Raw genomic sequence first — 25,566 nt, forward strand, 5'->3', positions numbered from 1 at the left:
GGATATTTACAGAAGGACATTTTATAATGTGTGGTTGGTCCAAAAATGAAAATGATGCCAATCAGACATCCCGCCATAGTGGCTATCTTGAAAATCTTGTTATAGCTACTTATCCTTAAAAGGTGGTCATGTTGACATTGGGTTTTCACTGAAAGTCTTCTTTTGATATCTAGTTGGCCCAAAATAAAAATGATTTCAATTCTTTAATAACTGTGGTAAGTTTTTCACTATGCCAGGTCAAAGCAGGATAGACATAGTTTTCTGCAGATTTGTTATTTGTCTTACAGGGCATAGTTACAGAAACATTCAGTTTTGCAGAATGTCCCCATTTTTCTGTGGGAGGAAGTGTGCATCTAATTGTCAACAACCAGATTGGTTTTACAACAGAAGCTGAAAGAGGGAGGTATGCTTAATTAAAGTAGACTCCATAATTTATTTTGACATTTCCATATTGATTTAATTTAATTTCAGTAAAGTAATTTATATGGCAATTATTAAATCATCTTGTAATATTCTAAAATGTAAAGATGACATGACACAGTTTGTTTTAACATTTGCTGCAGAGACATACATGCATATCATACAAGGCATATTGTGTATTCCAGTGATTGCATTAAGTATATCTGACATGTTATAGATCTTATTAAAGTTCAGAATTTTATTTTACAATGAAACTAATACAAAATGAATAAGTTCATACAATGTTTACACCTGCTCAGAAAAGGTCTGTAATGTATTTGTAAGAGTTGTGGTCTGTTCAATTCAATCTATATGAGAAAAATAAACAGGTATCATTCATATTGAGGTTGAGTACCTTATATACTTGCTTATAAGTCAAGTCAAACTGCAAACAACAAATATTCTAATCTGCTGTAGCATTTTGTGCCTTTTAAGCTTAGTTTGAGTAGTCTAGTCTATGTTTGTTTTGTTCTGCTGATTACTCCTAACAAACTGCACAGACCTGAATCTGCCAGCAAATTATGCAACGACAAATCTGGGTCTTTGCAGTTGTTGAACTTGACTTATAAGTGAGTATATATGACATGTAAAGGAAATGAAAGAAGAGTTGTTTTTATTAAAATTTTTATGTTTTTGGAGGTGTGTGCAAAGTCAGATTTCTATGTCCGTGTCATGTGTTGCAGGTCATCATTGTACTGCAGTGACTTGGCCAAGATAAATGGATATCCTGTATTGCATATCAATGCAGACTTTCCAGAGGTAAAACAAATACATTTGTATAACCCCAGAAAAATTCAGTAATGGTACAGACTGAAAAAAGATGAATCATAGGGACATGGAGAAATACAAAATAGAAGAAAAGTATTTAGAAGTTCATTGGAGTCTATGTTCATTCTATATAATTCTTGCCTTGTTGTATTTAATTTTCTTGGATTTCAGTGTGAATAAAATAATGCATGTCAATGAAAAAATAATTCTAATCTTTGAAGTTACTGGAATTTGGATGCAGAGTGTGGGATGCACCCATGATGGAATTTGGAAATGGTCTTTGGTTGTGTGTGTGTGTGTCTGTGTGTGTGTTCTAGATGCATGGTAGGGAGTGGACCTGTTTCCATATATAAATATGCAAATCAGTCTCTGGTATTCTTTATTCAATTTTCAGTGTTGTAAACATAGTTTTTTGCTGATAAAAAAATGTAGTTTGCCAGAATCCAAGCCTAGGAGACCTATCTTTTAAGAACTTGATCATTTTTTTCCTCAGCATTATCTAATGGATGAGAGAAATTTTCCATGGAGTAGACAAGAGTAGACCTCTCTAATGCTGCACCAACCATGAGATAAATAGCTTGCATAAAGATAAATCTAATGAAAAGCCCATACTTATGATAAGCTTACCCTCACATAAAACAAATTATGCAAATATTTTTAAAGGCTACCCAATAACAAGCCCTACTTTTTGTCATTGGTGTTTGACTGCAGCCCCCCCCCCCTTTATGAGAGAAATACTGTATCATGCTAGTGAACATTTACGCTATTATATATCATGCAACTGCATGTATTTGTATTACCACCAAAAAACACTGAAACTAGGTATCTATAAGTTTCAATCTTTAACTGTAGGAGGCAGAATGCTTTTTAAAAATGTATAATTAAGACAAGCATCTTGTTGCTCAGTAATCTAATGCCTATAAAGGAAATGCTTGACTTGTTCTTGCAATCAGACATTTAAATGATCGCTTGGGATGATACTTGTTAAAGTTCCAGGATTCATTCATGGCAAAACAGCATGATTTTCATGCACTTGCTTACAATGAAAGATATATTTATCAATATTGTTTGTAATTTTATGCAATCATGCAATTTAGAGAAAATATAACACAATCTGCTAAATGTGTTTATTTTGTATCTCAGTCTGTTTTTCATCTCTTTTTCTTATCTACAGGATGTTTTACGTGCCACAGCTATTGCTATGGATTACAGACAGAAGTTTAGAAAGGATGTCATCCTTGATTTTATTTGTTTTCGTAAATATGGCCACAATGAAATTGATGACCCATCATTCACACAGCCAGTCATGTATCAGGTCATCCGGAACAGGAAAAGCATTCCTGATATGTATGCAGATCAGGTTACAGTGAGTATTTTGGTTGCTTAGCAATGGTACTAGCTTGGCATGCAACTGTTGAATATGACATGGAAATGTTGTGGCATATCAGAAGAGAGTTTGGGGGGAAATGTAGTGGCATATCAGAAGAGTGGAGGAGGAGGGAAAAATTAGTGGCATATCAGAAGAGTGTAGGAGGAGGGAAAAATTAGTGGCATATCAGAAGAGTGTAGGAGGAGGGAAATGTGGCATATCAGAAGAGTGTAGGAGGAAGGAAAAATTAGTGGCATGTCAGAAGAGTGGAGGAGGAGGGAAAAATTAGTGGCATATCAGAAGAGTGGAGGAGGAGGGAAAAATTAGTGGCATATCAGAAGAGTGGAGGAGGAGGGAAGTGTAGTGGCATATCAGAAGAGTGGAGAGGGAGGGAAATGTTGTGGCATATCAGAGGAGGAGGGAAAAATTAGTACCATATCAGAAGAGTGTAGGAGGAGGGAAACGTTGTGGCATATCAGAAGAGTGGAGGGGGAGGGAAATGTGGCATATCAGAAGAGTGGAGGAGGAGGGAAATGTTGTGGCATATGAAATGAGAGTTTGGGGACTTGGGTGATGGGTGGATTAAATTAGCATGATTTACACAGAAAGTTGAATGTCTCAAAATTGTACCTTTATAGAAAAGAATCCTGGATCTGCAGCTGAAATATTAATCCCTTATATTCAGAATTCTTGTTGAATATAAACAAACTGCAGAAAAAGTTCTGACGGAATGACTTCTTCAGCCTGGATGTATTTTCTCTTCAAAACATCTCCTTGCCCAAGAGGTTTTTGAAACATATTGATTTCACAGTGCAAGTCCATGAAAACTGCATATGGTGTGGAATTAAATGTCTCTAAAAGCTGATGAATAAGAATGCCTTTGGGCAAAACCATATTTGAAATGGGATTGATTTTCTTGTACAGATTTCTTGTCTTTATGAAATGAGCATCATTCACAAATGTTTTTCTTGGACTGAAGTTTCACACCAACTTTAAAGCATGAGTGAATGAAAACAAAGATGTCAGAACCAGATGAACAAGAACATTTTGCATATACTATAACATCTTCAGTAAATTCTTAGTATTAGGTTGACTTTGAACATGAACAGTAAAGTACTTGCCCTTTTAACTAACATATTAAAACAGTTTGCCCAAAATTGTCTCTGAAAAGTATCTTTTAAGCTTAGTTTGAGTAGTCTGGTCCCAATTTCACCATCATAAGTGTTAAACTAAAGACTACACTTGAGACATTTTATTAAGCAGTTGTTGTTGTTGTTGTTGTTGTAGGGTTTAACGCCATTTTTCAGCACACAATAGGCTATACATGGCGGCCAGTATTAATGGTGGAGGAAGAACCCGGGAAAACCCCGGAAAGAACCACCAACCCACGAGAAGCTACTGGCAAGCTTTCTCACATACCCACATTGGCTGAATCCGAGACTCGAACCTACGCAGACAGAGGTGAGATGGCAGTGATCCGTAACGGAGAGCGCTTTAGACCACTCGGCCACTCGGGGCCCCTATTAAGCAGCTGTAAGTCAGACTTGAAATTTCAGTCATTCTGATCACTGGATTCTAGAGTTAAACTCGTTTGAGGTGTAAGTTCAGAAATTCAGGCATTGTGTCCATTTAGTTACCAACTTTTGATTTAGTACAACTTTACAAGTGGGAGCAATATAGAAGAATTCACTTCACATAGAGGCAGTTATTTTGTTCAACAGTTGGTACGTTTTATGTGGTAGTTTGTAATGGTCATAGTTTTAGTATATATTAGACTGGACTTTTTTCTTATTCTTTCTTTTAGAAAGAAGGATTGTGTAGCCAGGATGACCTTAGTAAGACCACATCAGAGTGGAACTCGGTACTGAGTGAGAACTTAAAGAGTGTTGACACTTACCAAGTGGAGGTATGTGTATGTTTTTGAGACCTGTACAAGCATGGTGGCATCTGTTTCACGGTGACATCTATTTCACATGTTACAAATGTCGAACATATGGTCCACATATATAAATGATGTGTAAATGTATATGTTGAGACTTTTTCAGAAGAACAAACACATAAATTCCCATACATCAAGCATACGTTCATGCACATGTAATTGGTATTCATAAACATACACTATGTAATTCATAATTTGCCAGCTATCATTTGGATAAACATGCGTTTACAATTTTTCCTTGTGTGCCAATCGTGTTTTACATATTTATTGTTTAAAATTTTTTTTACATCATCTATGTGGAAACTTATGCTTTGTCTGCATTGATCATATGTGTATTTCATACATAAATTCAGATGTGTTTTACATAGGTGTCAGATTTGGCAGTTTAAATGTTTATGTACACAACTACATTGAAAAACTGGCCCCAATTTCATTAAATGTCAGGAATGTTTGTCCGCAAATTATGATTTTTCCCAGCTAAAATTAACACCTCTTAAGTGCAAAATAAACACCTCTTTAGTGCAAAATGAACACCTTTTTAGTGCAAAATACAACATATTGACATTGTATAATGTATTTCATAAAGTTAGCTCTATTGTTAGCCATGTAAAATAACAGGGAAGAAACCGTCTGCACAAAGTCTTGTAATGGCAGCACTCACATTGTTTTTCTTACCTTTATGCATTGTATTTCTTCAAGTTAGCTCTATTTTTACCAGTGTAAAATGACAGATAGTGAAGAAACTGGACCTTGCACATGCTAACTAAGTGAAATTGGTGTTAAAGTTTTGTTTTGGCACTCAGTTGATGTAGCTGTGTTCTACTTTCCCACTGAATTCTGTTGATCTGATCTAGATGCATTGCACAAGGGAGGTTACTGTGGATATAAATAAAATTACTTCCCCATATTTACATGGAAACGGCAAAACAGCTGATCAGTAACTATTTGCAAGCATAACCCATGGCTTTCCCTGTTATATTTTATTTCAGAACTATCACCTGAAGCGTCAGTGGTTAGGGCTAAGTCAGGCATCAGACAGCATTACAACCTGGGACACAGGAGTACCAATTGACCTGCTCAAGTTTGTTGGTGCTAAGTCAGTTTCTTTGCCAGGAAAAATGGTAAATATAAATGGCAAAGATCATATATGCTAAATATTTACAGGATTGTCATTCATCTGGTCATCTGTCCATGAGCATTCCAAACCCCAGCACATGTTGCAATCAAGTCTGTCCCTTCGATGTAGGCTTGATATTCAGTATTATATGAAATACCTACATACATTGAAAGTTTTGGTTCCTTTGTGGTTATATTACAAAGGTTAATACTTGTTTTTAGTCTTCACAGTACAGTAGAACCTCTCTTGAAAGACCACCCTTTCTGCCAAAACTTAATGGTTTCTCAAGACAGGTGGCCTCTCATGACAGGTGATAACACTATAATCAGTAAATCTGTGTCCAAAGAATGTGGTTTCTCAAGACAGTGGTCTTTAATTGCAGTTGACTCTCAATACAGGTTTTACTGTATTAAATAAGTAGTGTATCTGTTGAATACATATTGAGCACATTAACATTAGGAATTAATTTCTGCCACCTCCCAAGTTCAGTGCTCTTGACAAGATTAAAAAATTTTAGTCCTTGTTTATATATAATATAGACTATAAAAATAGTATATATAGAGGAAGTAACTCTTGCATAATACTATTATTATTACCTTCCCCTTCCTGATCTTGAGTTTAACTTTGTTCATAATACATTAGGGTTACATATATACTTTGTAAGACCACCTGACCCTGGCTTGGTTTTGAAACAATAATGCTATAAAGTCATTTGCTTGCAAAGGTGGAAATCAGACAATATAGAGAGATTGGGTCCAAATCCTGTCAATTTTTCAGTTACTACATCACATCGTGCTAGGAAGCGCACATTTTAACAAGACCTCACAATTCTAATTTACTTGTCTACAGCAACATCCATTTTAAAAGAAAACACTAATAGTCCTGAAACATAGTTAATTGCACATAAAGAATGCCGGGAGATATTTGTCCCAGAATTGACAGACACCCAGCCTTTGTTCATTGTCCTTCACATCCTGTTTTTGCCTGCTCAGTTGTTGCTGCCTTCGCAGGAGGTTCTCCTATTGACTCAAATTATCATTCGCAGTGATTCATGTCCACAAGTGTCATCTTCCTTTTTCAGACCAAACGATGTCCAGAGAAGACTTGCCCTTCTACTCTTCAATCAGTGAGGTTTTCGGGCTTTGCCTACAGAGTTTTGTCCACTTGTGCCTCATAAGTCACTTATGGCCTCTTATTAAATTCCTGCATCTGTTGATTTCATAGTTGAAAAGACCAGTCATCATTTAAATAACTGTCACAGTTTGAGTTTCTGATATGCTTCATTACTGTGAAAAGGACCACTTTAATACCCATGTGCCAACAGGACCTTTTGCACTGGCAGCTTCTTTAATACATTTTTCAACCTGGTGTGCAACAAGACACTCTCCAACCTTTCAACGTTTAGTCTGATCTGTCAACAGAGACATTGCAGACCCGGATCTTTCAAACCTTCCTCTGCATGTAGAGACTGAATTTCTTCCTTGGCATGCAACAACAGCTTCAGGCTGTTGTAGCACTAGGATCTATGTTTGGCTTGATTTCCATGGCCATTTTAATGCAGTCTGAATATAGCCTCAACCTTTTCATGAATAGCCCTGCTGACACTCATGCTTGGGATTCGGTCCCATATGGTTTGTGTGCTAAAGAGCAGCTCTACATTTTCTTACCCAATGCATATAGGAGAGAGATGCATTTTTCACCACATCACTGTCATGGGAAAACCATCACAAAGCAATTTTAAGATTGCAGCAGGATTCCAAAGAGGCAGATCTCGCAATCCTTGTGACTCAGAACCCTACTTCATTGGAGAGATCAGAGAAACAGGAAGGACCCCATAAGACACACCAAACAGGACACACCCCTTCCATTACCTTTCTTTGTCAAGGACCCAGTTTCCACAGGACACATACAGGTAAGTATTGGAGGATATGGACCAGTCTCGTCTCCCTGCCCAACCTTAGCAGAAATGTTGCCAAGCTTATGCTATCTTTTTCTGATATCCCAGAGGGAAGAAAATTAAATACATTTGCATTGAATGGGAGGGATACAGCCCTGCTGACCTATGGGTGTTGCAAGTTGTTCCAGATAGTCTGCAGGCGATGTCAAGTGCCCTTCACCCATTGTCAAGGGTTCACTTCACTGACCTTACATAGTGAATGTTCTGCAGCAAGAATCAACATTTCCTTTTCATAAGGGCACCTGAGATTGTACACAATACTAACACACTTGGATTTTGCTCCAGACCTTTTCCTAGGTTACAAAATCAATGGCAAGCTTCATCATTGATTTAAACTCATGTTATCTGCTTCATTCAGGTACCACTTTCAGAATGGAGACACTGAAATTGGTTCTCATCGCTGTTCAGGAAGGAATTCTCACAGTCAGCCTAGAACTTTGAGATATGTACCTAATACCTGCTCAAAGGTTTTCCAGAGTTCTTTAGGTACACATGTATTAACACTGTTGGTCAGTTCAAGGTACTTCCTTTTATTAAAAAATCAGCTGCTTGAGCTTTCTGAAATTTTTTTCACTTCGAAACCATATAGAAAAGCATCAGGTAAGTAATTTTGTATCAAAACATGTAATTGCTTGTTAGTCTACTTTTTTGTATAGGATTCCTTGTCAGTAGTATAAATTGGATCTCATCACATCACATCATTTCATTCATATGGGTATGAAGTTCAAAACTGTCTTGAATGAAGTGTCTTCCATTCACACAGGTAATTTGATTTTGCCTGGCAATTTCTTCAATCCTTGTTTCTTCTAATTGTAAGTACAGATCCTCGTAGCCTGGGTTACTTTTCTTGAGACTCCTGCAGATGATTCTTCTACCGCAGTGGTAGCTGGTCTTTGGCCTCTTGGACAAATGATCATGTTTTGAGCTATATTATGTCACAATGCAATGACCTTACTTGGTTTGTAGCAGGCATCCTGCTGCACGAGCAATGACCTGAAATCAGGATATGCTCAGATGTCAGCATGACAGTCTGGATTGCTTTTGTTTATTTAATTTAGAGGGGTATAATGAAGATACCAGTGAGTGATTTTGAACTGGAAAATGATGTTGAATATGAGTCTAATCAACATGCTGGATGGACAAAAATATATGACATGCAGGTCAACTCCTCTTTCAGCGCTATTTCAGAATGTAGAAAAGGCAGATTTCCGAACCTATTTAAAATGCAAATAGAGGGAAATCAGCACAGTACAATATTCATGCGCAGATAAAGAAAAGATTAAGCTCAGAAACAGTCAACTGATTAATGCTTATGCAACTAAAAGCAACATCTTTAAAAGATTTTGGTTTCAACAGAGCTATAATAGAGTTGAGCTGGAAGAAAGAGAGATCAGTATTAATGTATCTGATAAATATTGATCTATGGCTGTTCCCCCTCTCCCCTTTTTCTGTTTCCCCAGTTATTTTTGTGACAAGGGGAGCCCACTCCTTTTGAAAAATTCCTGGCAGCATCTCTGAAAGACTGCTTCTTATTCATACTAGCTTCATTTAGCATGATCATTGAGAGATAAGCTTTGTGGGTCAATCCAAACTAGCTGCTTGTTGAGTTTCACTCATGTCGGCACTTGCTTTTTGTTGCCAAGAACAGGCTCCATCTCATGGAGAATCAATCAAAATTTATAGTTTCCATGAACCTTTGCCCATGCTATAACATTCAGGATTGATGAGATTGTGGGTCAATCCGAACTAGCTGCTTGTTGAGTTTCACTCATGTCGGCACTTGCTTTTTGTTGCCAAGAACAGGCTCCATCTCATGGAGAATCAATCAAAATTTATAGTTTCCATGAACCTTTGCCCATGCTGTAACATTCAGGATTGATGAGATTGTGGGTCGATCTGAACTACCTGTATGTTCCATTTCACTCATGATTGTACTTGCTTCTTTGCCAAGAACAGGTTTTATTTAATGCAGTGTCGATCCTTCATCTTGAAATCTATAGCTTCCATGAACCTTTGCCCCAACCATATGTGTTCTGGGTCCCTCTAGTTGGTCAGCATGTTGTTCATTGCTAGATGACCATTCCATCATTTATGGCATGTTATGGTGATGTGTCTGGTTAGTCCATCCATGCGGTTGTTCAACACCAGCCCTTCAGGTTCCCTCATTTATCAAAGCTATGCCAGGCACCCTTACATCAGTTCAGACAACAGGGGCTACATTTTATTACTTTATCCTGTTGGCAGGTAAAATAACATGTAGAAATCTTTATAGGAGCATAGATCCTTATATCCTACTATAGAAAGTACAGAGATCAGCTTCAAAGTTGCAATTAAAGAGACATATAGGATTGCTTTTAACAAAGTTCCCACCACCGACATCTTCAAGTCAGGCAGCCTTGATCAAGGTCTCAGTGGAATTGGATGATGGTAATTCCTCCTTCCACCTGCAGCCAATCTCTTAAGATTAAAATGGGTTACTAATATTTAGTCTATCAAGACTCAGGACCTTGGTAACTCTGACGCTTTCTCAGATAAGCTTTCTGCTGGTACAGAAAGTTCTCTGATGCCTACCATATCATTGTTTTGAATTGAGACAAAGTGGTTGTAAAAATGTTTGCCCTGCAACATATTTGATCTGAGTAGTGGGGGAAAAAAAATAGTTGCACACTGAGCACATGATTTTGTTCAGTGTCCCTCAAATTTGTAACCTGTGTGCCCCTCTTTGTGCCCTATTTCATCAGGAAAAATGGAAAACTATGCCTTCAGCTTTTCTTTAGTAGATGTCTATTCACATTTATATTGGTGCTACCAATGGTCATAAAGGTGATAAGATCTGTGAGCTTGCAAGGAACATCTGTTATAAAATAATATATCTGGCATTGAAAATGTTCATGGTAGTTGGCTGAGTTACAGTGTAAAGTCTTTGAGGGCCACTAGTGTAATGTATGTTTGAGGCTAAAGTCACACCTACGGTAATGAAGATTTCAATGGGGGTGGGGCTTGAATTAATTACTAAAGAAACTAAAGTAATGCAGATTCTCAATTTGTCATTTAATTAATGGTTTATTAATTTGAAAAGAAAAATAGTTAAGAAAACATTGGTATTTATTATTAATAAATGCTGATGAATGAACATTAATATTAAGTAAGAGCAAGATCTGGAACAGAAACTTCCATGGTGCAGCTTATTTTAGTTTAGCAAGATAAACGTTAATATTTTCATGATTTATTGGAACACATGATGAAATGTTTATTGGAATAATGTAACTGTCCAAGGAATGTATGACAGTACAGTGCAGATGACATTTAGGTTGCATAACTGTCAAAGCATATAAAAGGATCTAATTTTTTAGCAGTAATGTTGCATTATGTACTTGTATTTTCCTTTGTTCCTTCAAAATTTGTGTCTCCCAGATTTGGAGGGTTGGGAACTCATAGTCCCCTGCCTGGGGTCCTGGGTGCAACAGTATTAGTAACCTTTTCCTTGTTTGACTTGGCTTCCCATACAATCTTCAGAACTGCAGTGAAAGTGGTAATGATCATGTTTTTAGTCAACATGCCTCATTACAAAAGTTATGAACTGGGCAGCTCACCTTACCCTAAGTCCTAATTGCCAAATAACCAGAAGAGAAATGGAGGAACTCCAATCAGTAGCAGCCATTTGGCCCACAAGTACAATTTGGTTGGCAATAATCTTCAAAGTACCAAATACAGTGCAATAAAGGGGAGAAGAACCCCATATTTTTCCTCCCCCGTGACTAATAAATGACATCAACTCTGTTCCTGCTACATGCCAATATTCCTGTAGATGCCAGGCTCCTTCATTTTCATCAAACATGGATTTCCCTGTTTATGGACAATGGATGGTGATCCGAGTTCTTTTGGATAGGCTATGGATTTTGTTTATCCAGTCCACTTCCCTTCTGTCCTTCCTTTGTACAATACAAGTTCTGATCACTCCCCAAGAAGGCATTAATTTTGCAGAGGTAGGGCTTAGGAGATAGTTTACATAAAGAACTCATCTGGGTTTTTATTAACTTCTTCCTTCCAAAAGTCAAAGAAAATTTTCAGCAGATGGTGGACTTAAGCCAGCTTAAGAGGGAGATGGCATGGTTGATACAGCATTTGGTAAATATTACGAGTTTGTGATCAGTATATATTTGACAGTACCTGTTTTTGTATCCTGATTCATTATCTTCAAGCAAATTCCTTTGTTTTATATTCCATGGAGCTTTGTATCAGTTTTGGGTACTCATGTTTGAACTCAGCCTCATTCCATGGGCCATCTTCAGAACAGAAGAATGCACCATTATTCACTTCGAGCTGATAAGATAAAAACCAGCTGTGGATGATATCTTACAGGAACACATGTTAAATGCTACATTTTCTTGTGAGCAAGTAGAAGTCAGATGCGACATAACCCTTTGGCCACATGAATGCCCATGCTGACTTGTTCTAACGGAGATGTCAGATTCTGCACTCCTGTCTCCACCTGTTAATTTTTCACTGGATTTGTGATCTTTGGCATCACACAATGGTTGATCTAATCAAGCTCAGGTAGATCAGAATCTGCTCACCTTTGTGTCACCTATTTTGAACTCTGATAGGGATCTGGTGATATACCTCTTCCCACATGTTACAAGCATTTGCAGGTTGGTCATGATGAAAGCTCTTAATTCTTATGATATTTTACAGCAAATTATGTAGTGTCAAATCTGACCTCACATGATTTGCAGGTAGTTCATGATGTAAGCTCATTATTCTTATGTTTTACTGCAAATTGTGTAGAGCCAGCTCTGTCCTCACGTGATTTGCAGGTAGTTCATGATGTAAGCTCATTATTCTTATGTTTTACAGCAAATTGTATAGTCACATCTGATCTCACATGATTTGCAGGTAGTTCATGATGTTAGCTCATTATTCTTATGTTTTACAGCAAAATGTGTAGAGTCAGATCTGTCCTCACATGATTTGCAGGTAGTTCATGATGTAAGCTCATTATTCTTATGTTTTACAGCAAATTGTGTAGAGCCAGATTTGTCCTCACATGATTTGCAGGTAGTTCATGATGTAAGCTCATTATTCTTATGTTTTACAGCAAATTGTGTAGAGCCAGCTCTGACCTCACATGTTTTTGCAGGTAGTTCATGATGTTAGCTCATTTTTCTTATGTTTTACAGCAAATTGTGTAGAGCCAGATTTGTCCTCACATGATTTGCAGGTAGTTCATGATGTAAGCTCATTATTCTTATGTTTTACAGCAAATTGTGTAGAGCCAGCTCTGACCTCACATGTTTTGCAGGTAGTTCATGATGTAAGCTCATTATTCTTATGTTTTACAGTAAATTGTGTGGAGCCAGATCTGTCCTCACGTGATTTGCAGGTAGTTCATGATGTAAGCTCATTATTCTTATGTTTTACAGTAAATTGTGTGGAGCCAGATCTGTCCTCACGTGATTTGCAGGTAGTTCATGATGTAATCTTATTATTCTTAAGTTTTACAGCAAATTGTGTAGAGCCAGATCTGTCCTCACATGATTTGCAGGTAGTTCATGATGTAAGCTCATTATTCTTAGGTTTTACAGCAAATTGTATAGTCACATCTGACCTCACATGATTTGCAGGTAGTTCATGATGTTAGCTCATTATTCTTATGTTTTACAGCAAAATGTGTAGAGCCAGATCTGTCCTCACATGATTTGCAGGTAGTTCATGATGTAAGCTCATTATTCTTATGTTTTACAGCAAATTGTTTAGAGCCATCTCTGTCCTCACATGATTTGCAGGTAGTTCATGATGTAAGCTCATTATTCTTATGTTTTACAGCAAATTGTTTAGAGCCATCTCTGTCCTCACATGATTTGCAGGTAGTTTATGATGTAAGCTCATTATTCTTATGTTTTACAGCAAAATGTGTAGAGCCAGCTCTGTCCTCACATGTTTTGCAGGTAGTTCATGATGTAAGCTCATCATTTTGATAATGATTTACATTAAATGCCCTAGATCCAGATCTGTTATCACATCATTGCATGTAGTTTTAGATGAAAGTTTTGAAAGTTTCATTGTTATAATAATTTACATCAAATGCCCTAGTCCCACATCAGTTGTCACATCATTTCCCAGTAGTTCAGGATGCAATCTCTTCATTCTGCTGATGATTTACAACAAATGCCCAGGCCATAGCTCTGTTATATGCAAGCTTTTCAATCTTTTGATGACTTTCAATGAATGCTCTCAGTCCAGATCTGTCTATGCATTATGAAATGGAAACTCATGGTGTAATAATGTTTCAACTATGTGGGTGTGTTAGACACATTTCAATAAAGTATTATTGAAGAAAGTTGATTCTCAGATGACTTTGATTTTTCTGGAATTCTCAACTTTCAGATAATCCATCCCAACATTCAGAAGACTCACATAGACCGGAGAATTCAGCGAATGGAAAGTGGTATGGACCTGGACTGGTCCACAGCTGAGGCTTTGGCGATGGGAACTCTTATGGCTCAAGGTATAGTAATTATACAGCAAAACCTTTGTTTTAAAGGTACCAGTATATGCAAATTCAATCCATCTACAAGTATACAAACCTATGAACACTCAAGTGTCCAGTTGCCTTGGTACTAAATAAACTACTTGTGTTGCTGTCCCATACAACACCAAACCAATCCAAACCCTTGATCAGCTCTAATTAGGTAGCTGATTTTTTTGTGAACACAGTGGCATTCACATTTCTTTTTGGATTGATTTCTCCTTCAAGTATGTTCCCCATTCAAATTGCTTTAGGAATATTAGACTCTATTGTGCAAATCCAGCCCTACTAAAAGATGAAAATTATCTTTTCCTGTCTATTTCAATAGCCAAAGGGCAGTAACTCTCGCCATTTACCGCCACTTGGCACTGCCAGTTGTTGCTAGTTGTGCAGTTTATCCTATGTCAATGCAAGCCATTTTTGTGTTCTAATTGACTCATCCAGTGTTCCTTTTGGATTTATTATGTGGATTAATGATTCTGCTGCAGGTTGTATACATTCTTTTTAACAATTTTGATTTTGTCATCTTTAGGAATTTTTTCCTTTTAAGACCATATCATCCTTGCTATCACTGACCTCCACAAGGTTATTATGAGTTAGCACAACTATGACCTTTTTAGCTTGCTCCATTTGTAACAGACTCGGTTTTAGCGAGTTATTTACATTCTGCATTGATAATTTATATTTGTTGTTTTTCCCTTCTATGTGTCATTTATGTAGAAAGGTCAATTAAATACATGAATGCATAAGTTTAAAGTACAGTCTGTAGGTTTCTAATGTGACAGTGACTCTTTCAATTAGGTAGTAACAGGGAATATGACTATATATATATATATATATATATATATATATATATATATATATATATATATATATATATATATATATATTAGCGATTTAGTAGCCTGATGATTAATAATTTATGCTTTTTATTTCCTCCTTGTGTCATTTCAGCAGAACATCATCCAAATGCTCTAATGCAACTTCAGAGCATGAAAGTTTACCATGACTCTTGTTTTGTATATACTATGTGCACATTGTCTGTAACATGCAGCATGTGTAATTCATGGTCAGAGAAAATCTTGGCTTTAGTATTAGCTAGTTAATCACATACTAAATTGCTAATTTATACTTTGCTTTCTCTTAAGGTATTTCTGGAGAAATGTCTACTAAATGCACATAGATTGCAATAGTTGACATGGCATTGAAGGGAAGGAAAGATGGAATAAGTTAAGGAAATGAATTTTTGGTGATACTGACTCATTGTGGATTGTTACCCAGTTTTAGGCAGCCCAGTGCCTGTAAGTCAGGGTGCATGGGGTTCATACTGGATTCATTGGATCCACCTCCTTTTACCACTGCACCATTACTGGCCATCAAGCCATACAGCTGTCATCGACCGTACAGCTGATACTGACCATCCAGCATGGGAGGCCTTTTGAAAAGATGGCTTATTCAACTAATTCGTTACTTGTATTTCCGACTCATTGGGGCAGTTTTCCCCAATTTTAGGCAGCTCATTGGGCACAAGCCCCTGCATGCCTGAGAAAGTTATGTATGTCTGGTCGCATGGGGTTTGTACCAGATCTATTGGATCCAATGCATAATAAAACTGCACCATCACTGACTGTCCAGCCATCACTGGCCATCCAGCTGTTCCAACATGGGGACATTTTTGTTGAATTGGTCCAGTCCTTTGAGCGGCTGGTACCTATGATAGCCGAACTGTCTTCTATACTGCCAGCTTCTAGGCTGACAATTTGCTGGGCAAATCAGCTGACAGTTCCGACAATGCCGGACTTCTGTATTTTCACTGCTTGTGTACAATGGAGAGCTAGTGAAGTTTTTATAAGGATGGTTCACTTTTCATGCCACCTGGAATGTCTTCTCCAGAACTGCAGTTAGTCTGAGATTGGGCCTCTATGCACATTGAGCATGACAAAACTCCTTCAAGTCAGCCATCCTTCACATCATACTCAGATCTGACCTTGGAATGGACTGAAGTTTAGCTTTCAAGCCACAGTCAAGGAGATTTATAGGGTGTTGGCTATTTCAGAATGTCCTCCACTCCTACTGCTACTCGGGTCTATAATGCTAAAGATGCCACCCTGGTTCCTTCCTCAATTGGCTAGACTTAAGGCTGCCAACACCTTCAGTACAGATCTGCTAGCACTTGACAAGAATATAGCAGCTGTTCCTATTTCCACTCGTCTGTTTTATAAGGCAGACAAAATATTCTCCATGCCATGTGAGAGCTGGTTTGGAATGTTGTTGCTCCTTTGCATTAGGCCCCATCGGCACATTCAGACTCGATGGAGACACCCAGCAATAGCCATACTTAAGATCCATTGGTGGGGATTGCTAGGGTCATTGACCAGGGTTGCTCACCATACTATGGAAGATACTTTGACATCTTCTGCCAATTTACACCTGACATGATGTGTTGCATGACTGTCATACCTTCCCTTTCTGGACGACCTTGTTTGGGTCACTGTTGCTGTTGTAGAAATGGTAGAGGAACTGCCCCTCCACCTTGTCACACAACCCACATGGGTGCCTGGAAACACTCAGCCACTTACAGTGTGAAGGAGTGTAAAGCAGTCTTGGGACAGGGGATCTTCTCAGTCACTTGTGCGCCGATAGCAATCCCTTGGAAGCAATCATATAGGGGAGGGAAGAAACCGAATATTGAACTCACTGGATCACCCTATTCCATCATAATGGGTGGGTGATCCAGGTCATTTCGGAGGGGCTTTTTGTTTTGTTCATCAACAACCCCCTCCCCTGTCCTTCCTCTCCCCTCTTGATGGATGCACTGTCAGACCAGAAGAAGAATGCCTTTCTATAGCAGGAAATATGGTCGCTCATCAAAATAAAAAAAGATGGTGCAAAGACCACAATCCCCAGGGCTTTAATCAAGTCTATTTATTGTTTGGAAATCAACAGCAAGGTGAGACACATCATCGACATGAGTCACCTCAACCAATTGATTGTGCCTCCAAAATTCAAAATGGAGACAGCGAGATCAATCTGCCTCTCCGTTCGATTGGATGAGTATTCCATCAGTCTCATTATGGCTGAAGCATATTTTATGTCCCAAAACCAACCAATCCCCTATATCATGAAAATATTTGTTTTATTTACCACTTCACGGTTTGTCAGTTCAAAGTTCTTCCTTTGGGTCTCGAGATTAGCGCTTTGGCTTCACCAAGATTATGGATTGTGTCATCACCCTGTTCTGGTCCATGTCATCTCTGAAGACTGTAGTGTACCTGGACAACACCCTCCACATGGCAAGTTCCATTCTACCCCAAGGCAGGAAATATCTTCTTGCCACTTTAAATATTCTGGATTGTCTAGTGAACTGAGTAAAGTCAGTCCCAGAGTTCTGTCCATTTGGGCATGGACATTTTAACCATCTTGAATCTGGTGTGACTTTTGTGTTTGCGTAATCAGAAAACTTGTTGAGTCCATTTCCTGCAGGACTTGGACTTCAGTGAGAGAGTTTTTGCAGCTCCTTGGTTTATTCAGTTTGGCAGCAGACTTGATCCTTCTTGGTCATCCTTTTAATGGGCCCATAGAAATAACAATGCAAGCATAATGGCTCCACTTGTCAAGTCCCCTTGATAACAATCATGATCACACCCGAGATTTGATCATTCCTGCATCAGTGGCACAACCCAGGATGGCTGGCCATAGGAACCCAGCTGGAGAAACACAAGTGGAAAAAATGGTATATACTTGTCTGATATTGAATACGGTTGGAGTGCCCACCTGTTGCCAGACTTTACTGCCGTTGACGGCACATGTGAGCCAGGGGAATGGACTCAACACATCAGCATCACAGAAATGAAGCCTGTCATCAGTGCCTTTTTACTTCTGAAGAGATTGACTTGGAGCAACAGCAGTCCTCTTTAGGTCCAACAACTCTGTGTTGGTGACCTATCTCAAACAGGGAGGCACCAAATCAACTGACCAGTGTGTTCTGGTTTTGCCGTTTCTTTGTAGGTGTGACAATCTCCACTTCAACATACTAATCAGACACATTCCTGGCAGACTCATTGCCTTGGCCAACACTCTATCCAGGAGTGGCAAATCAGAGGGTTCAGTGGTTTTCTGGACACAACAAGGCTTTTTAGCCAAAATCGGTTACTATCCATTGGTCACCAAAGAGTTGTCACTCGCTTGCACTCTTCCATAGTCAGGTCGAGAACAGTTGCCATACAAGATTCTGTTTGCATTCTCAGGCACTACTTAAAATGCACAGAGGCAAGTCATGGCACTATCAGATGCCTCTTCCTTCCATTGAGAGCCGGGACACAGGACATTACCCCTCAAGCCTTGCTTTGTTACTGAAGTTGGTTGTATGCTCAGTGTACTCTGATGTATCACCAGATCAGAGTTGCCTCATGAAGGTTTCAGCTCAGAAGCTTGATCTCTGCAAACCTCATGTTTGAACATAACTTTTCAATCCGGGATTAAATAGAAACTGTTGGCTGGCATAAAATTGTAACAATTTTCTAAAGTTGTGTCTTCAACAACCAATTCTTGTCCAAGTTTGACATATCTTAGGCTGTCAAATGTTTCTGCAGACTCGTTCTCCTTCAACAACCAACTAATACAAATGGAATGGACTCCTCATTCCTCGGTTTTCACTCAATAGTTAGCCTGTGCAATTGACATATAATGGACCAATCGGCAACAAGGTGGAATACCACAATTCCAACCTTTGTCTCACCAGTCCCAGATTCAGAATGTCTGGATAAGCTGTCCTCTTTCTGTAGATTGGAACTACCAGATGTATACACTTCTCCAATACCTCAGGTTCTGAAGGCAATATAGGAAGCAAAAGAATTGTAGTGTCTCCTCATCCTGATTAATCCACTCAAATGCAAAATCTTGAATCAACCTCATCAGTTTGCAAAAGAATTTCCAGGAATCAAGATATTCCCTGATCTGCTTTAAGCAACCATGACATGACAGCAGGTGTTTCATCCCAGCCCAGAGTTCCTGTACCTGCATGTCTGCATCTTATTAAAATGTGCCCTTAGGAACAAACAGTTCTCATAACTAGTGGTGGAGAATCCCTCAAGTGAAATGGCCCCTCCACCTTAAAGGTGGAATATATTCTCACAATTGTGCATACAAGAACACTTTTTACCACTGTAGGCATCCATACCATAATAGCTGACTTCCTGTGACAAGTAATAGCATCATAGGGCTCAAACATTTGGAGTCTAAATTTCGAACAGAAATTATAATTAGTGAGTAAATTTTGTAGACGTTTGCCAGCTAGCAGCAACCCCTCCACTCCAAAAAAAAGAAAGACTTGGTCAGGCTCATTGATATCAATCACAGGGCTCATATTGTTTCATACAATTTACATAATAGTCGTGTACTTTTAAAAAACGTACAAGGGAGGACACTTCTCACATCTCCTATTTCAGAATCAGTTCTAATATTTCAAGCAACATTTAACGTAGCATAATAAGTTTGGTACTAATATTTAGCTCAGGCATACAACATTGTATGCCTATCTAAAGTTTGGCTTACTATCATACCTTGAAGGAATACCAGACAATTTTACCATGCTGCTGCTCAACATGGTCATGGTCGTGCCTGCATAATATGAAAGTATATCACACTGGATGGAATACTAACCCACTCATCAGTTTACCAAAATAACATGCTGTGCCAACTGATAACCTTATTTTCAGTCAACCAAAAAAAGTGCAGTATTCCATTCATTGGCACCCAAAATGCTTTACTGGGTTTCCGTCTGTTAAAGTAAAGTGTGTTTTTAATCGCCACTGTTTAAATATGGCATTCAAGTGGCAAGCTCCTTTACAGTTTTATGGTTTTGAAGGTGGTAGCATAGGAACAAGAACTAAGACAATGTTTATTTTGGATTACATTGGTCCAATGACATTAAATCCTTGCCCAAGTGGAATCTATCATGGGTATTCAATTTGCTTTGGATCTCAGCTTACAAAGTTAAGACAGTTGCCACAAACATTGTATATGAGTGAAACTATACTCTAACTGTTAATATCCATGCCATGGGATGGAGATCCAAATACATTCTACAGTCTTTATTTTGGAGGTCTTTCATCCAAAAAGGCTCAGTTTGATTTGGTTGGACCTATAGCCATGGTGCAGAAGGTTACATTCCTGGGTCATTTGACATGGACATTACTCCATGACTTCTGCTCGATGTGCAGGAGGGAAAATTTTCCCTTTCAAAGCCCCTACCTGACGTATAGAGTCCATTCATCAGTTGGGTTATCTAGAAGCTGTCTCTCGTACCTCTGGGGGTAAAGGGATGCATCTCCATCCACCTCTTATGATTAGGCAATGCATTTGAAGAAGAAACCAATTGTTTATAGTAAAATTTATTTTTTTGTTAATACTTACTTAGTCATACTACACATACAACCTCCCAGCCTCCTCACAGCTACATCCATATAGAGAGTGCCTTCTACTCCTGTAGTAACTGGCATTTTCAAGGGATTAGGCAATACCAATCCTGATATCAAGGGGAGAACACTTTAACTGTCACCTAGGTGGGCAGATAATGTATAGCTCTTTAGGTAGATATTTTAATCTGGGAGAGCTGGATTTGCAAGGTGGTAGTAGTTCTCCATAGGTATGATGATTAGGTAAGTATTATCAAAGAAAACATATTTTAGTTGAACAAATTGAGATAGGAGTTTACAATAAAAATTAACAGTTAATCAAGGAAAACTAATATTCTCTCCCTATCCAACTCCCTCTCTCTCTCTGGGTAATCAGTCTCAGAAAGCAGTGTGCTGAAAATTAAAATCCACTTATTCAAGAACATATTTTCACTGATTTGCTAGACTGCAGCAAACATGGCAAATATTGTGAATCAATTTGGTATTTTTTCACCATTCCTTTGCATGAAAAAGAGTGTAGTTCCAGATCTAAAGGGGAAACTTTGGTTTATCCCTCTATTTAGGCATGTACTATATAACTAATTGGCACCTTGTATAGAGAAGATCCTGAATGCCAAAGCCTCAGTTGGCTGGAACTAGATCCACAGGCAGAAGTTTCTCCAGCAGACCTGAAATTTGAGTTAGTTTGGACATGTCCACCCTATCCTTTAGAAATGAAGGATGCTGATCCATAATTCTTATAAGAAATTTGATAGTAATGTGGTGCTTTCAGATTTGAATTCCATATTGGAGGGCAATCATTGAACACTTCGAACCAATCAGTGATTGCAACAGTTTTGCATCCTGATGATTTTCATGTCATTGGCATGGTTTTTCTAAGCTCATCTCTCTCTCTGGCCAATGTACAAAGGGTCTCATTCTGCAATGCGTGACACCTATCACTCCTGTAAATGTTCTGCAGACTGTGGAAACATGAACACCAATTGAAATGCCAATTCTTCCAGTGGTGAGTTCAGACACATCTTGATCCAGGCTATCAGAAACATTTTCTCTCTGGCCATTGTCACTTTTGTTGTCAAGAAAGGATCCAAATATTCAAACAAGAAATCCAGTTAGTCCCATCTAGAATTTTACATGATCATCATTTCTTTTGTAAGAAGTAAGATATATCATTTCAGCTTATCAAGATCAATTTTTAGCCAAGATATTTGAAGGGTGAGTCTGCCCAATTCTTACGATAGTTTTAGAATGGTTGCATGGTCAGTTCTCTTATCTGTCCCTTAATCTCTACAATATAGAATTCTTCAACTTCCTCTCTTGCTGCTGCTGCAACTGCTTTCTTATTATCATGTTGTTACACAGTCCTTTGATGTATGTAGGTGGGCAATTTCACTCCTTTGTGTCCCAGTTTTTGACATCAGGACCTAATCATGGTTTGTGTTGTCATGGGCAGATGCTGGTTTTCCTGGAAAATAAATAGTTTACCATATATATCACTAAGTTTCCTAAGAAAAGTGTTCTTTTCTCACATGAGCAAGGACAAGCTGACTGATGTCATTCATGCAGGATAACTTAGCACTAGCTATAGGTAACCAATGAAATACAGAAAAGAGAAATGTACACAAAGGTGTTTTCTTTCACTAAAGTTAAAGTAGATGATCTTTAGGTGGAGGGACCTATAAATGGATCCTCTGCAGGTACTGAATATTACTGATTTACCAGAGTCTTCAAGAACTTAAAAAAATAAAAATGCCACATTTTGTCAGCATGCTCAAGGTTTCTTTCAGACAAATCAGTATGGTCTGAATACATTAATGCTTTAATATACCAATAAAGGCATTTATGCATGTGCTGTCTCTTATTTTATAGCGGTTGTCTCAAAATAACTTTGAAGTGTTTAAGGAAAGTTTCTGAAACTAGCAAAAAAATAGATTGTTATAGTGGGAGTTTATTATATATTTTTACCTTTCAGTAATTATTGTAATTTACTCTAGGTACTACCAGCAGCATTCATTGTAATGAACTGTTTTAACACTGTTCATATGGTTAGAATAGTTTAAAAGAATAGAAAGAATTAGATTCACTTTCAAAAGTTGTTGTATGTCACAATATTCATGTTCTATTCATGTTGTAACTTATATTCATATCCCTCTTATTTGTTGTATTTTACATGTTTATCATCACTCTTATCTGTTGTATTTTACATGTTTATCATCACTCTTATCTGTTGTATTTTACATGTTTATCATCACTCTTATCTGTTGTATTTTACATGTTTATCATCACTGGTCTCTTCTCCATTCTGCATAATTAATAAAATAAAGACTGAAAATTTTTTTAAACCACATTTTGACTTTTTTTCCACCTAAAGTCACATTTTGATTTTTTATTTAACTTAAGTCTAGCATGTGTTTTGTTAAAACCACATTTTAACTTTATTTAACCTAAAGTCAGTCAGGCATTTGATTTTTAAACCATATTTTGATTTTTTATTTAACCTAAAGTCAAGCATGTGTCTTGTTAAAACCACATTATGATTTTATGGCTTAACCTAAAATCAAGCATGTGTCTTGTTAAAACAAAATTTTGATTTTGTATTTAAAGTCAAGCATGTGCCTTTGTCACTTAATATCATGTGATCACCACTCCTGGTAATGATGAATTGGGCATGAAATTAAAGAGGCTGCACATTTATGGTCCTTTCCTACGTAAGCATAGATTAAATCATGCATCAAACAAAAGTTTTCATCAATGCTGAATTGGAATGGAATCTCTCTTGAATGGAAGAAGTACCAGTCCTAATTGGACGAATCATCTGGAGTATGATATGGTGATGTATTATAAAATTGTAATTTGAACTTTGTTGAAATTCTAGAATTTTAGGTGCCAATTCCTGTACCAATATACAGTAAAATATTTGTATTTTAATATTTAGTATCATTTTTTACACTAGATAAGGGTTTCTGATGCATAGCTATTTAAAGAACAGATTCTCTGTCAAGAGCATTATAGATAACATCAATGTCAAAGAATCAATCCAAGCTCATGCCTAGCATGATCTTAAAATTTGTATCTAAATGGAAATATGCATTCAGATTTTATGCTCAGTATTCAAGGACGTGTTCTTTTAGACATAAAAAAGACTCAAAGATATTGTATTTTCATGGACGGGTTCAGAATGATATGGCAGATTCATCACTGTGCAGATTTGTGAGTAATCTAATTCTGGTTTATAAAACCTATTTTCATGTTTATGAACAGCTATTGTAACTTAAGCATACATGTAGATGTATTAATCTGTAGAAACTGCATATATTAATTAACTTGGTTTGTCCACACAAATGCACACATTTGTAAGATAAAGGGCACTTAATATATTCCATTAAATTATTCCAGGATTTGTAGTCGGTGAAATGAAAATTGTTTACGACCTATCCCCATCCCCAATCATATGTGCCATCACTGTAGAAACTACATAGACCAATAGAAGGGGGCAGATAAAATAGGGGCTGGTGGTTATGATGTGTTTGCAATTCTTATTACAAGACTGCTATAAAGTATATTAAAATTAAACACAAAATTAGTCTTTGTAGCATTTAGGCTTGCTGTTAAGACTGCACATATGAAAACTTAACTTCTTGCACAATGAGTTTTCATCATCAACCACCACTCTCTTTTTTATTTGTATTTCAATGTGACTATTTATTTTCTACACTGATACCACATATTTAAAGAAGAAAATGGTTGTATGACACACTCATGTATTTTCAGTTTTTCTATTTGCACGTGTAACTATTTATATTGCACATTCAGCATCTCTTTATAATTACTGTCTGGAAACTGCCTTCACGCATGCAATCAGAACCAGAAGCAACTGATGTTTTATATTGTCATTTTTGTTGCATTTTAATAGGTGACATAGAGCACTTAATTTTTATTAACTTTCTTGAGGATATGAAATTTTTAGTTCAAATTAAATTGGAAGGTGCAGTTATTGAAATGGCATGTAGAGTTTGTGATGAAACATGTGCAAGAGGTTCATTGTATTTTGTGAGATTGCTTGTAGGAAATTTTGTATGGATGCAGGAGAAATTACTTGAGCAGTAATAGTTGGGTCATTTTTGAATATTTGCTAATTCCTGGAATGGTGTTGTAGAGGAATCTGTTGCAGAATTTACCACACTTGGCATGCATTCAGCACAGTTCTGAGAATTTTAGAATTGGTAGGTGTTAATTAGCTATGGAATTCTAATCTTTAAGTAATGTAGTGGATACAGAGGTATAACAAGACCCTGCATCTGAGTGTGATGGAATGATTTTGTATCAGGTATTGATTAATTGCATGCATGTTTGAATGAGGAAAAAAGTTTTTGTTGATCTTGAAAAACTACTCTTTGTGTGAAACTTTAATGTCCCATTTAGCAATAGCAACTGTGAAATTTTGTAAAGTCCTTTTAAATTTTTCAACTTCAGATAGGTTCTGAAAATGTGTGGTATAATATTTATTTTTATGTGGTCGGTATCCACAGACTGTATATATATTTTCTTTCAATACTTTTAAACAGTGCAGATAAAGACATTTAGCAAGAAAAGAAAGAATGCATTTTGAACATTTATTGCAATTTTGTATGCATTCATTGTACAAAAAACTTTTTGTTATTCATTTTAGACTAATTAAAGTTTTCATGTTTATATGAAATGGCGTTAATTATTTAAAATCCAAACCGCTCCAGTGGCCTAATAGTTAGGGTGTCCACCTCGGATGTAGGAGGTCGTGGGTTCGATCCCCGATTGAGTCATACCAAAGACATACAAACATGACACTAACGGCTGCCTCGCTTGGTGCTCAGCATTAAGAGGTTAGTGTTAGGACTGGTCATCCTGGTGTCAGGATAATGTGACTGGGTGAGACATCATGCTACATGTGTGCAGCATGATGCCCCAGTGCTAGACACCACTGTAAACTGCCACACTTTTGACATCGTAATGATATGACTGAAAAATTGTTAAAG

General features: G+C 37.5%; 1 protein-coding gene across 1 annotated transcript in view; it reads left to right on the top strand.

The window, feature by feature from the left end:
• LOC149805412 (2-oxoadipate dehydrogenase complex component E1-like) overlaps positions 1-25,566 on the top strand; it is an 82,031-nt gene that overhangs the window by 25,800 nt on the left and 30,665 nt on the right. Inside the window, exons 10-15 of the mRNA XM_089949968.1 lie at positions 288-403; positions 1,143-1,218; positions 2,402-2,593; positions 4,401-4,502; positions 5,525-5,656; positions 13,997-14,117. Of these exons, the coding sequence (XP_089806094.1) occupies positions 288-403; positions 1,143-1,218; positions 2,402-2,593; positions 4,401-4,502; positions 5,525-5,656; positions 13,997-14,117 (739 nt within the window). The remainder of the gene's footprint in view (positions 1-287; positions 404-1,142; positions 1,219-2,401; positions 2,594-4,400; positions 4,503-5,524; positions 5,657-13,996; positions 14,118-25,566) is intronic.

Source organism: Sinohyriopsis cumingii, chromosome 2, assembly GCF_028554795.1.
Source record: "Sinohyriopsis cumingii isolate HCF-2022 chromosome 2, ASM2855479v2, whole genome shotgun sequence".
Taxonomy (NCBI): Eukaryota; Metazoa; Mollusca; class Bivalvia; order Unionida; family Unionidae; genus Sinohyriopsis; species Sinohyriopsis cumingii.